General features: G+C 36.2%; 1 protein-coding gene across 1 annotated transcript in view; it reads right to left on the bottom strand.

The window, feature by feature from the left end:
* The window catches only part of LOC121381562 (di-N-acetylchitobiase-like), a 40284-nt gene extending 26903 nt beyond the window's left edge, over positions 1 to 13381 (bottom strand). The window contains exon 1 of the mRNA XM_041510893.1: positions 13074 to 13381. Within this exon, the coding sequence (XP_041366827.1) occupies positions 13074 to 13256 (183 nt within the window). The 5' untranslated portion in view covers positions 13257 to 13381. The remainder of the gene's footprint in view (positions 1 to 13073) is intronic.
* Between the last annotated feature and the right edge of the window lie 823 nt (positions 13382 to 14204).

Genomic DNA, 14204 nt, shown 5'->3' with positions numbered 1-14204 from the left:
CTCCCATCCAGAGCGCATCAATGGGTAGGTGCAAGACCATGACACTCTCTTCTCTTTCTCTCACTAACCACTAACAACCAAACCACTGTCCTGGACAGACAGCTCAGACAGGGTTGAAAATTAGCAGTCGCCCATGGTGACCTTTATTGGTTACGGGTGACTAAGAATTTTACAAAAATAGTCCATTGGGCAACCATCGATTTTAAGCATCTGAGGAGTACAGTGCGAGTTAAAAAAAGAAACACACTGAAACTGAATCAAATGTGACAAAACACAATGCGACTGCGTTAGTGCAAACTACAGATCTGACGTACAGCAGAAGACATAGAATATGAAATAAAGAACAGATCAATACGCTTTTATCCTTTGTAACATGATAAAAGAATGTACATTGTGTATTTTGGTGAAATGTTTTTATTTGTTAACAGATTTATTTTTCTTTCGATATTTATTTTATTAGCAACCTACTACTGTACATAGCATTTACAATATCCATATTAAAAACACCAACACATGCACACACACATTATTAAATTTTACTGAGGCAGAAAATATTCATTTTTGGGGGGAAAAGTTCAGTGTAAATTAAAAAGAAAATTCTTTACACATTGCCATCAAATTGCATAGGTTAAATCTTCATTTCTAATATATGTTTTAAGGCAATTGATGGAACATCCACAGTAATCTGAACGACAAAACCGTAATACATGATCAGAGTATTTGGCAAAATAGTGGATGATTCCATGGATCTCTATCTAGTTTCCTCGTCTATAGGAGTACAACCACTGCCAAGGAAATTCTTCACTGAAATATCATCCCTGTTGATCACCTCAAAGAGGACTGCGACTCCCAGACGAGTTTACTGTATAGCACGCGCAGTTCTACGTTTAGTCTATTTATACTGCATTATATTTTACTTCAGAGACAATGCAAGTCAAGCTGTTCTAGCCTTTAGTCATCTTAATATATGAATTTTCACTTTATTCATTTATTTATTATCAGTTTCCTTTTGACGCAAACAGACTACTAACTAATATATATGGTGAGCACATTGTTATTATTTAACAAGTTTGTTTTGTTTAACGACACCACTAGAGCACATTTCAGGGCTACATGTAGCTCTGGCAGTCGCCAAATTCGCCAATTGTGAATTTTAAAAACAATTGGCGAATTTTATTTTAAGTTGGCAAAATAATTTACCTATATTTTATTAGAAAATAACTGGTTTTCTGCCATTTTTAAAGTTTAATAGATAATCTGGCAAAAGTTTATGTTCACCCAGAGCTAGCCCTGCATTTATTACTTAATCATTGACTATTGGATTCATTCAGGTTTTGAATTTGAATGTGCAGTTATTTTTCAATATGATAATTAAAGGGCTAGTTGAAGTTTTCATGTTAATTTTCAACCCTGCCCAGATAATTGAGGTGTGTTCCCATATAAGTTAACTTTTTCACAAAATTAATTACTCTTATTATTACTATACAATTTTTCTTACCACCAACCCTAAACTTAATCCATTTTCATTCTGGGGGATGCCCATACCCCGTTAACACCATACCCTAAAATTTCATTCTGGCAGAAACACTGAAAGAATTTATTTTTTTGAATATTGGCTGAATTTACTTTTACTATTTATGTTTGTCATATATTAACAATATTTTTGATCATGTGCAATTAAATATCGGGATACCATTTCCTCTGTCAAAATGTTATGCCCATTAAAAGGCCCAGGTAGCATATATATGTATGTTGTAAAATATTATAAGACTCCCCAGGTCGATATTTTCACCACCTTGTGTGTACTTTTTCTATCCCACATGACCGCATATGATGGAGTCTTTTTCTCTAATTCATTCGGTAAATAAACCATTATTTTACACGAACAGATTAACAAGATAGCTTTTAAAATGAAGGTTTTAATAACAAAATAATAATTTAAAACTCTGTCTAATGACCTCACGTCACCACCTCACATTAATATGATGTCATATATTACCAACAATGTCATGTTAAACACAAGCGCGTGATATCCCATGTAAGATAGAAATTTCTTATATTGCTTTTCATGGAATATAAATCTGTTCCATATACCTGAGGATAAGAGAATAGATGATCTTCATATATATTTCAACAATGGACAGCTTGGCACCTCTTGTTGGTTACATCATAGTTTTAGTTTAAGAATATCTTGATGGCAGACACGACCACTCCATGCAATGTCTGTCAAATGTTTTACAAATGTCAATTTACCTAATCTTGAGCTCTTTTGGTTTTAATTTCTAATGACAAAAAATAGTTCTGTGTATTTATCACTAAATTCACTAACGTGAGAAACTTAACAGACTAAAATGTGAAATTGTCAACTCTCTAAATTGCATTCATTAAATAGTGATACTAGCTAGGCTAACACTTTCATCATATATACTGTAGATCCTGAAATTAATGCGATCATAATATCAATGCGAGTTTGTGTTATTCGCATTAATAATATGACATTTCTATGTTTTGTCTATGTGTCCTACGTTATTGAAACAAAAACAAACAAAGATTAAAATTCTAATTTATAAAACACAACTGTAGACAGTCCAGCTAAATGCCAGCCAAGTGTTATGACTGCAGGGTGTTTGGCCAACCTATAAAAAGCCGAAATGATTCATTGCATGTGAATGGCTTTTAGCACGCTAATCCTGAGGTTGACCATTTCTTTGTTTTGATCTCACTTAAAACACTAGGGACTAAACAGGTTAACTGACATGTTAGTGAGTTTATCTCATTGAAGACACCTGTAACTCGGATTTAGCAGAAAAGTACACAGGCGTGTGTTATTAGGAAAGTAATATTTCAAATGGAGGCCACTTGCATTTTAGTGTGACCACCATCACTCACATTAGGGACACATTAATTTCAGGATCTACAGTATTTTACAATTTATCTCTCTCAACTGTTACATACACATGTATATGTAAACATGCCAACATGTGATCCACTGCATAGGAAAGAAAGAAAGAAAGAAATGTTTTATTTAACGACGCACTCAACACATTTTATTTACGGTTATATGGCGTCAGACACATGGTTAAGGACCACACAGATTTGGAGAGGAAACCCGCTGTCGCCACATAGGCTACTCTTTTACGACAGGCAGCAAGGGATCTTTTATTTGCGCTTCCCACAGGCAAGATAGCACAAACCATGGCCTTTGTTGAACCAGTTATGGATCACTGGTCGGTGCAAGTGGTTTACACCTACCCATTGAGCCTTGCGGAGCACTCACTCAGGGTTTGGAGTCAGTATCTGGATTAAAAATCCCATGCCTCGACTGGGATCCGAACCCAGTACCTACCAGCCTGTAGACCGATGGTCTGCCATGACGCCACCAAGGCCGATCCCACTGCATAGGATAAGCAAATCACTTGATTGTATCCTGCATGATTATACTGGTCTGAATGACAATGAAATAAAGATGGTTTGCGTGTTCAGTCCATTATACTGCTATTGCTAGATGAAACAATTTGGTTATAACTTTATTGTCGCTGTGATGTAATCAAGAACTAGTGACAAGTACCAAGTGAAATGGGACACCCTGAAAATATATCTGAGACAAGGTTAGGTGTTTACGACTCATCATAACAAACATGATGTAATATGATATGGTTGCATTAAAACGTGGCTTATAGTTGGACATATATACAGGTTATTACCAGTGTTTTTCGGTATCGTAAATATCATATATTAGGAATAAAAATTGTATTATGTGAGCCTCTGCATGGCGAGCATAATACATTATTTTTATTCTTAATATATGATACTGACAATACCGAAATACACGAGGGTAATCTCTTTATCATATAAGCTCAAGCTTAATATGTTTTTGTAAACTGTACACGCAACTTTAATTCCAGTCCGTCATTACTAGATATTCAAATGACGTAAGAATATGTGGTGTGGTGTATTTTTGAACGGAAATGACGTCAAACTCGAATGACGTCATTTTGGATGTCCTTACATCAAAATAAAGTTGTGCCTAACGTTTTTTGTTTTCTGAACGCTGGACAGCTTTCATTGTCAAATTGCCATTGAAATGTTTTTATTTGATGACTATATGAATGCATACATCAATCATGGAGTGTCACCCAAGTACGTTTGCTTAAATGTCAATAAAATATTAAACCTAGTGCCAAGACCTCAACTAATTTACATCTAATTTGCAAAGTTATCAAATTCTTAAAGTATGTGATCTGAAAAATATCACATACTTTGTTTGCACTGAAAATGTAAGATATTATATGATAAATTTAGTTACACAACTTAAAATTCCCAATTTCAATAAATCATGCATGTATGCATTTTACCAAAAACATCATACTAAAAGTTAAACTATTAACTTATCTTCCCTTTGTTATTTCAAGATACATTACTATATACGCAATGCAGATCACACAAAAAAAAAGGACATTTGCAGAAAGATTCCAGTTTATTGTTCAAATTTAAGCCATTAATTTGTCCCATTTTTGTAACAATTTAACAAACTTTCACCCTTAACAGGTGCGCATGTGCGTGTTTTTTTATAAAAATTAAAATACATTGGTCTTGACCATAATATAGTTGATGACTTAATGATTTGACAAGCCTGGACCTTTAGCTTATATAGGTTATAAAATCTGGTAGCCCTGAGTAAAAATTGGTACATGTATGTGTACATGTATGTGTGCCATGCTAATTCACAAACACAAAGTAAACTTTGAACTTTAGGGTATATTTTATTATACTATTTCTTACAATTCATGTATATACCAGGGGCGGATTATGGGGGGTTTCCCAATTGCATGGACCCCCCCCCGGCAAAAAAACCCAACCCAACCCCATCACGTAGATCTAAATTGATGTCCACATAAAAATTTTAATTTCCCATTATAAACATTTACATATTGTTTCGGACCCCCCCCCCCCCACCCCCCACCACCTTTACCTAAAGCATAATCTGCCCCTGTATATGCTGTACCTCACTGCAGGGATTTTGGCAAATAAGGAACTTAATCAGTTAAAGTTAAAGATATAATAAATTAACCTTTAGGGGCAACTTAAAAAAAAAAAAATAATAATAAAAAAATATATATACATACTGAACCGAAAAGAAACGTGAGATTTTTAAATGTCATTTCTATATGGTAAATTATAACAATTTATTTCGGGGATGTAACTGTCAATATTACAAGACATGCTGGTTTATGACTGAGACCCAAATTGCAGGTACCCTTTCAACTTTCCATGAAACGACACGCCAAAACGCACCTGTCTCGAAGGCCGTGGGTGGCAGTCGCAAACAATTGTCATGAAAACCGAAATGCACGTGCATCTCGTGGAGGTTATGGGTATAAAAACCAACTTGAACCGCGTTCCTGGCATTCGTAATTTGCACGCATCAGGTATGACCCGATTGTCAGCAGCGCAGAGAGAACAAGCTATCGGCCGATTGCAAGCCAGGCAGCGTGCCCTGGTTGTTGCTAACGCTTACAATGTCCATGTCAGCACCATCCATCGTCTACAGCAGCGGTACATCAACACCAACAGCACTGCAGACACGCCGGGTGACCACGCCCAGGCAGGACCGCTACATCAACCGGCAACACCTCCATGATCGCTTCAGAACGGCCAGCATGACAGCTCGCGCGACCATTGGCACTGGACAGCGACCCATCAGTGACGACACGGTACGACGTCGACTGGCCGCCAACAACCTGTTTTGCCGACGTCCCGCTCGAGGACCTGTCCTCACCGCCCGCCACGACTACAGTGGGCTACACAGCACCAACATTGGCGGCATCAACAATGGAGGTTGATAGTCTTCTCTGACGAGAGCCGGTACTGCGTTTCCAACTCGGATGGCAGAGTGAGGGTGTGGCGTAGGAGGGGTGAACGCTACAGAGATGCATGTGTCCTGGAGAGAGACCCGTGGGGTGGCAAAAGCATCATGGTTTGGGGTGCTATAGGCCTGAATCAGAGAATTGGGCCCCATTTGTTCCAAAATGTTGGTGCAGGCAGAGGGAATGGCATCACAGCGCAGCGCTACGTTGACCAGATTCTAACACCTCACATAGTGCCCTTCTTCACGCGTCACCATAACCATGTGTTCCAGCAGGATAATGCTCGCCCCCACACGGCCAGGATCACCATGGACTTCCTGCGTCAGCACAACATCAGAACCATGCCGTGGCTGGCTCTCAGCCCTGATTTGAACCGATTGAACACCTGTGGGATGAAATCCAGAGACGGCTTAACCAGGTGGTCCCACAGCCGACAACTCGTGTGCAACTGGAGGCAGCTTTCCTGAGGGTGTGGGCACAGGTGCCAATGGCTTTTGTGAACCGCCTCGTGCACTCCATGTACCGACGGTGTATGGCCGTTTTGAACACCCAGGGAGGACATACACGGTATTGAACATGTCACGCCCTACAATCTCGATGTGCTGGATCCCCCCACTACCTGAACACAGGCAAACGACCCAGAGACTGTGGTCAAAGTGCATCCAATAAATTGACTTTATCAGATTTTTCAAAATTTATCTTTGATATTAATAAATTGAAACATATTTTCTCAGCCACACATGTGTCGCGTTTCTTTTGCGGTTCAGTATATATACACACACACACACAGTTGAATCCCGTTGGCTCGAACCCTGTCAGTGCTCGGGAAAGTGTTTGACCCATCAGGTAGTTTGACCAAACAATTTGGTCAGCATTGGATATTTCGTAACATCAGTTAGAAAGTTGAATTAGATACATATTTTTTTGTAACTGCTGGGAACTGGGAACTCTATTAACGTGCCCATATCCAATGAAGGTTCACCAATTCTGGGGCAGGAAGATTGAAAACTGCAAACTTAACATATTTACCAAGGTGTTAAATATAGCAAAATATTAGAGTGAAAGAATTTATTAGAAATCACTCCGATTGTGTGATGCAGAAGCCCTTGTCGGTATTAATTAAATGTGTGGTTACTGAAGTGACGACAGCTGATTAACTCGCCCATTGTTTCATTTAAAACTGGTCTTGTAGACGTGATCAAAGTAACGCTTCACGCAGACGCTATTTTGTGCACTAATTGTTTGATTGTTATCACGGTTCATTCCACACTAGTTGTATTGGAAAGATCATTACCGAGAGCCGCTTACCAAACAACATGACAAGTATGGTAAAGAAAGGATTGCATGGCTATTGTTGCGATTCACCAATTCATCTATAGCTCGTTCCACCTAAATAATTAATCCAAAGGTTGTACTAACCAATTGCCCAAGTGCAGCAATTATTGGTACTTTTCAGTGGTTTTCCATTTGATCACCTGTTCGAGGGAAATATAGTTAATAACACAGACAGGACCGATGATTTAGTTCAAGTGAAGGCTTATAGTTGAACCCTGGGTGTGTTTCGACCCATCATCAATTAATATAACGGTTTATTGAACAAAAAACTCGGGACTTCGTTTTTGGTTCGAGCGTTGCGGTGGTCGAGCCAACGAGATTCTAATGTATATATGTATATATAGAGAGAGAGAGAGAGAGACAGAGAGAGAGAGATACACATATATACAATGTATTAAATAATAATTAAAAATATACATGTATATATATTATAATAACAATAAAATTAATATAAAATAATAATAATATATATTTTTCCAATTTGTATATATACATGTTCTATAATATAGCCATGAAAATAAATTATTATAAAATTCTAAAATGTGCTCATTACTGATATTACATGTATGGTGTAGACGTACACAGCTATTGGACTACTACAACTTCAGATGATTGATGAACCGTGCACACTAATTACTTTTGACTGGTGTGGTTTATAATATGTACAGTCTCTCTGATTTATATAAAAAGAATCCCATTGATTCCTAATGAACTGACATTCAACTCTATATGACGGATCATGTGAAAAGTTGAATCAAAATATTAAAACAGGGATCAAAATAGGAAGTAAAATGTGTTCTGCTGTTATTTGTACAACACTGTTAACAGGCTAAACAAAATATGTCCTGCTAATAAAAAAAATATAAGCCAGGGCTTCTAGATTATGGTAGCCCCATTCCTGTGGCTAGTGATATTCAATGTTGGTAAATAACTACAATTGCCATGCCCGACGGCTAGTGAATGTTTCTTTGTCAAATGTTGCAGTTAAGTCTGTTTTGTAAATATGATTTATGAATAACCTGTCTCTACCACTACCACCACTCAATGTTAGTGTTTTTAAGTTCTATATCTCCCTCTTTAGGTGATATATCCGATTATTACTATTATTTAGTAAAATTGTATTAACTTAAAGTAAAGTAGGGCTAATTGTGGCTAGTAAAGTTTTTAAATTACTGATCCCATGGCTAGTGGATTATATAAAAAAATCTAGAAGCCCTGTATAAGCAGCAGAGGGTGTGTGGGAGCATTGGGGATAGTATATGAATTTTTTTTTTAAGAATCTCTGAGATATATACTGACATCCAAATGAAACTGTACCAAGAAACATTGGATAAATTCCTTTTAATTCCAATTTGGATAAAGGAAATGAAATGTTGGTTAAATGGAATGAAATATTGTTCACAACATACATGTACCAAAAAGACCATTCTCATGAATATATATATATTTTTAAAGAATAACCATATTCTGGGTTTTCTTCAGTAGTCTCCGAGAGTCTAGGTATAATTTCTTTTCAAAGTCAGTATATTTTAAAACATTATAATGCAATTAAAATACAGTGTATAACAAAATGACAAGCTAAATAGCAGATGACATAATCGTACATACATCAGTCTCTTGCAAAATTACCTATGATATTTTTGGGTGTTTTTAAAATAGTAGTTTTTTTGGTTATTTCACCTGCTTTTCACAGACCTCAATATTTCAAGCCCTGTAAAATCATCTCCATCTCAGTGAACAATGTTAAAGTTTGTTTTGTTTGACGACACCACTACAGCACATTGATTTATTAATCATTGGCAATTGGATGTCAAACATATGGTCAGTTTTGACAAAGTCATAGAGAGAAACCCGCTATATTTCTTCATTAGTAGCAAGGGATCTTTTATACATGCACCATCCCACAGACAGGACAGCACATACCATGACCTTTGATATACATGTACCAGTCATTGTATACTGGTTGGAATAAGAAATAGTCCGATGGGCCCACCGGCTGGGATATATAATAGACCGTGCATGAGGCGTGCGCTTTACCACCTGGCTATGCCCTCCACCCCCTCCACCTCAACAAAGTGAACAATGTAACCAGTTACAGCAATTCCAACTAGACTTTGTTGTAACTGAAAACATATATTATTGTATAAACAACAAAAGGATTAAGCATAAGTTTGCCAACTTGCAAGGCACTGTCCTGTAACTTGTGAAGACTTTGTTGGAAGCTTCCTCCGGAAATTGAGCTAAGCTGATTTATTTTAACATGCTCATATATACCACTAAGGTTTCGAGCATGTCTGTCCCTGTCGTGCTTCTAGATAGCCAGGTAGTGTTTCTGCCAGAAATAAATTTTTGGGTATGATGCTATGGATCTTAAAAACAAAATGTTCCCAGGGCTCGAAATGGCCTGTGGCCAGGTCGCCAAATGCGACCAAAGTCCCGTTTGGGAGACTTAAATATTAAAAAATAATGCTGTTAGTCGCCCAAATAATATTATTTGGGCGATCTTCTTTCTATAAAATATATGAGCTACTATTAATAATTGTATGATCAACATATGTTTATTCCACATTAAAATCGTGCTCATGGGTCGCAAAACTGAATGTATCGGCTTACCATAATTTGCCAACATTCATTTATATTATAAACATTGATATTGTAGACCGAATGCAGTCATTGTGATCCAGTACGTAACCATTCGGGACATCTCGGCCAAATACACAATAAAATCCGACCATTCCCGAATGCTGTCTTTGTTATCTGCTTCGTGGTGTTCCGATTTCTGGGTTTTTTAAAATCTCATTTTAATTGGGGGTTTTAATTGGCCAATTAATTTGGTGTATATTTAATTGACTAATGAAGCAGAACATCCAGATAACTACTGAATGACCAATATTTAAGAAAAATAACTCCAAACAACTTGAAACGATGTGTGGTGGTCCATAAATTCCATATTAAAAATAACACCATTAAAATAAATTTTAACCCTATCATCACATGTAAACCATATAGTCCAGTGCAAACAGTCACTATTTGTAGGCTACATTGATAGGATGGGATACATTTGACAGCCCTTCGAGCATTTTTGCTTGTTTGTTGATTATTACTATTATTCAAAACAATGTCCACTACACATTTCATGTTGAAGAGATATTATTTTAAGATGTAATATGCACTTAAATGTTGTTTATTCCTGACCCAATATAATCGTATACAGTGCATGTAAAATAAGGACAGTGGACTCATTCAGAGGTCCATAGAAATAGATTGACATAGGGGTGTAATTGTTTTGTGTTTATTTCTCTAGTACTTAGCAGACGACAATCTCTCGTGCAGCAGGTGAGTAAAATTCATTGTGAAAATTTGGAGATAGAGGGATATTTATGTCTGTTAAAAAAGTGCCTTACGGAAAAATAGTACTTTTAATTGTTTATACTTACTGCAAACTGGCAAGTTGTAAACATTGCTTTATTCTTATCAATAAAAAATACTTCCATCAACAAAAACTTCTGCATTTGACGTCATAGCTTTTCTTTGATGACACACAATTGCTATTTAAAGATCGATAGCTCGTCGTAATATCGTCAATGTCCCTAACTGCGTTACGCTTCAAATTCCGTTCACTTTGTTTTCTCGTGCACGGTTCGCGCAATCTGCATCCGATTTGTTGTCATCGGCATGTCGTTCATTTATGAGGTTTTTCTTCACAGTTCAGGAACATTTTTATAAACAATAAAGTTGAGAAAAGTAAGTATCTAAATACAAAACTTTACAAACCCCTAAAACCATTAATTTTACTAAGTCGTTTTTGTTTATTTCTTAAAATTACTGATATCGGGTCCACATGACTCATAGAAATTGACTTAAAATGGAGAAAGATGAATTAACATTCAGTGCGTGTCACATGACCTCACACGTGCCAGATCAACAAGGCCAAAGAATTTAATTTTTATGATTTTTATGACCCCTATTGTTAGAATTTGTTTTCAATTAAATTATATTCGATCCAGTGTTCGAGATTAACGGTATCCTGATATCCTGGGGATACCAGAATTCAATTTTGGATACCAGACTTCAATAACCCAGTATCCCACTGAGATATCATATAATGTTGTTGTTTTTAATCCTGCATTTTTATTTTTCGCTGAAACAATGAAAGTCGTCATTTACTGATAAAGTTAAGTAACAGTATTTTCGAGCTCGTACCCAGTCTAATGCTATGCGGTAACAATATCTCCCCCAACTCATTACCCAGTCTAATGCTACACTGGAGCAATAGCGGCATATATATAGCACTAGACTGGGAACCGCTATGTCACTATTGTCTTTGTTGGATGTTTCCTCGATCCCTTCAAATTTTATTTGAGATATTGATACAGGTAGGTTTATCATTAGTAATATCAGAAACACTTATATATTACTGATAAATTTTAATTTATATCCATATTACTCAAAAATAGATGCAACAAATCATTTTGCCGATTCAGTTTCATTGCGAATTTCACGAATTCCCAAATTTCGATTGCGGCGTAGCAATTGACTGGGAACGAGAACAGTGTCTTCCAAGTTTGTTACGATGTTATTTATGAATTTCATTTGAGTGGGATACCAGATTTTGAAATGTCAGTATCCAACTGGGTTACTGCCCAAATTTTTAAATCTCAAACATTGCGATCTGCAAAAGGTATGCTACATTTTTGTGCCTCTATTGTAGTGAATAGAATTCATAATCCATTCATAACAGTTGTAAATAATTTTGAGTATATAAATTGTGTTAATTTAGAATCAAATCATAAAAAAAAATATGATATTTTATAAACTATTCGCAGGTATGAATGTAAATGCCTATCAGTATTGACATCAAGTGTGAGCAATGCGTGTTGATAAAATGCGGACCGGAACAGAACGCTTGACAAATTGAATTTTGCCTTTAAAATAATTAATAAATTAAGTGTTCGGCAACTGTGCACAATTAAGAAACATATATTTTTTCATGTGGTTGCCTTAAAAATGGAAAATGACGAACTGCACATGCACAGTACGATACTTTTTGCAAACACATGCGCCTGAATGCAGTTAGAAATGTTGTTAGGTGAACGCAGTTTGGGGCGTTGATGGCACATGTCCCGAGACAATACATAGTTTCTAACACTAAATTGCCATCAAAATGCATCTCTGACGAGTCTGAGCATCTGTATTTCAAAATGTTCCAGAGAGCATGTCCACAGAAACCCTACAGATGCTGCTCCCTTAGACAAATTCAAATTTTACAAAATCCTGGATCTGCCCCTGATATGTTCAAATCACAAAAGCATTACAGTTTGATACTGGTTCAAGAATCTGAAACTGAAAATAATAATAAATAAAATAAAAAATAAAATAAATAATAAAAATAATTTGAAAAATTACTTGTAAGAATAAAAAAAAATTATGTTTATTACTATGATTATTCATTCCCTTTCAACTGTCTCCACCTCAACATTCAAGTATTTGTCTAGGTAACTGCAACAAGCACTTGTAATTTCCTATTGATGAGCTTATATATGTAATATATATGTACATACATGGCTAATATTAAATTATTATGTTGGTTGAAGTTTTATAGAATATTATATTTTATTCATAAACTTTGGGCCAACCTTGTGGAAACTGTGCTCGCTTTTCAGCTTTTAGATTTGACCTCATTACTAAATAATATTATCTTTATTTTATTGTTGTCACAGTCATAAGTCAACATGACCTTAGGCTGGCAAACAAGGAATCAATAATGACCCCTAACACAGTAACATCGACATGTTTTACGAATGACAACTGAACTATAAATATCGACACGGCCAGCAAATTGAACAATATTCTTCACAAGGGCATGCCTACCTCTTTGTCTTTTGTGCTTGATGCTGGGAGTCGGCGGCACTGGTTGTGGTCGTGGCATGGGCAGGGTGCTTGCTTTATTTGTGGCGGGGTGCCGCTTTCTCCAACCCCGGAAATCAATAACAACAACCACACCTGCACAGTCACTATACAAATACAGGTGTGAACAAAGCTACACGAAACCATTTTGTCTAATGACCCAAGTTATTAGATACTGTGGTTAAAGTAATTAACACGTCTGACGTTTGTTAACACCAGTCCTTCGCAAATCTGTAAAATGAACTTGATAACGTCACACAAGCGTACATCAACCCGCCATTCCAACGAAAGCATGCGATGCGTTAGGTCAATGTCGTTCATCAAATCGGGCCTAATATCCGTTTACAACTTATGGTCCAAGTCCATACATGTAATACAAACGTTAGTTTGTTTACGTTAACGACACCACTAGAGCACATTAATTTGTGTAATAAAAAAGGACCCATTTAGAACATTAGTATTAATAATATAAATTACAGGGCAACGCGCATATTTTTTTGATTTTTTGTTTTGGTTTCTTTGTGGGGGTTTTGTTATTTTGTTGGGTTTGTATTATTATTTATAATTCTTATTGCATTATTATTATTATTATTATTATTATTATTATTCCAACGCTAATGGACGAATTCTACTATGCAACGAAACAATCGTTGGTAACGTCACTAAAGGGCCTGCTACACGATACGAGTCAGGGTTAGGCATATCATGATACTACTCAAAAGAATTTAAGGGTCAAAAATTTATAACCAAATAACTTTCAGAGTGTATTAGTTTACTACACCAAATTTTTTATTTACTGTTCCATATTTACAAAAAACCCCACAAATAAACGTCACTGTATACAAGAAAGTCTACCCTACCCTGGGAGCTAAATTAAGCAAATACGTTTTGGAAAGTCATTTTATAATTGTTCATCCAAGACATTTCTTATAGTTTAGGCACATTTTCGTCTGCTCCCCCGGATTTAAGCCAAGATTTCGTTTACTTCAAAAAATTATATTTGAATTTTTACCCCTAAAATGTTCATAAACACAAAAAAGACCAAATATATGACTATAGGAACAAGACAAAAAGTTAGTCCAAAATGATATTTCT

The sequence above is a fragment of the Gigantopelta aegis genome, chromosome 9 (genome assembly GCF_016097555.1).
Source record: "Gigantopelta aegis isolate Gae_Host chromosome 9, Gae_host_genome, whole genome shotgun sequence".
Classification (NCBI taxonomy): Eukaryota; Metazoa; Mollusca; class Gastropoda; order Neomphalida; family Peltospiridae; genus Gigantopelta; species Gigantopelta aegis.
Note: the sequence above shows the minus strand (reverse complement) of the source record. Positions and strands in the feature narration are given on the sequence as shown.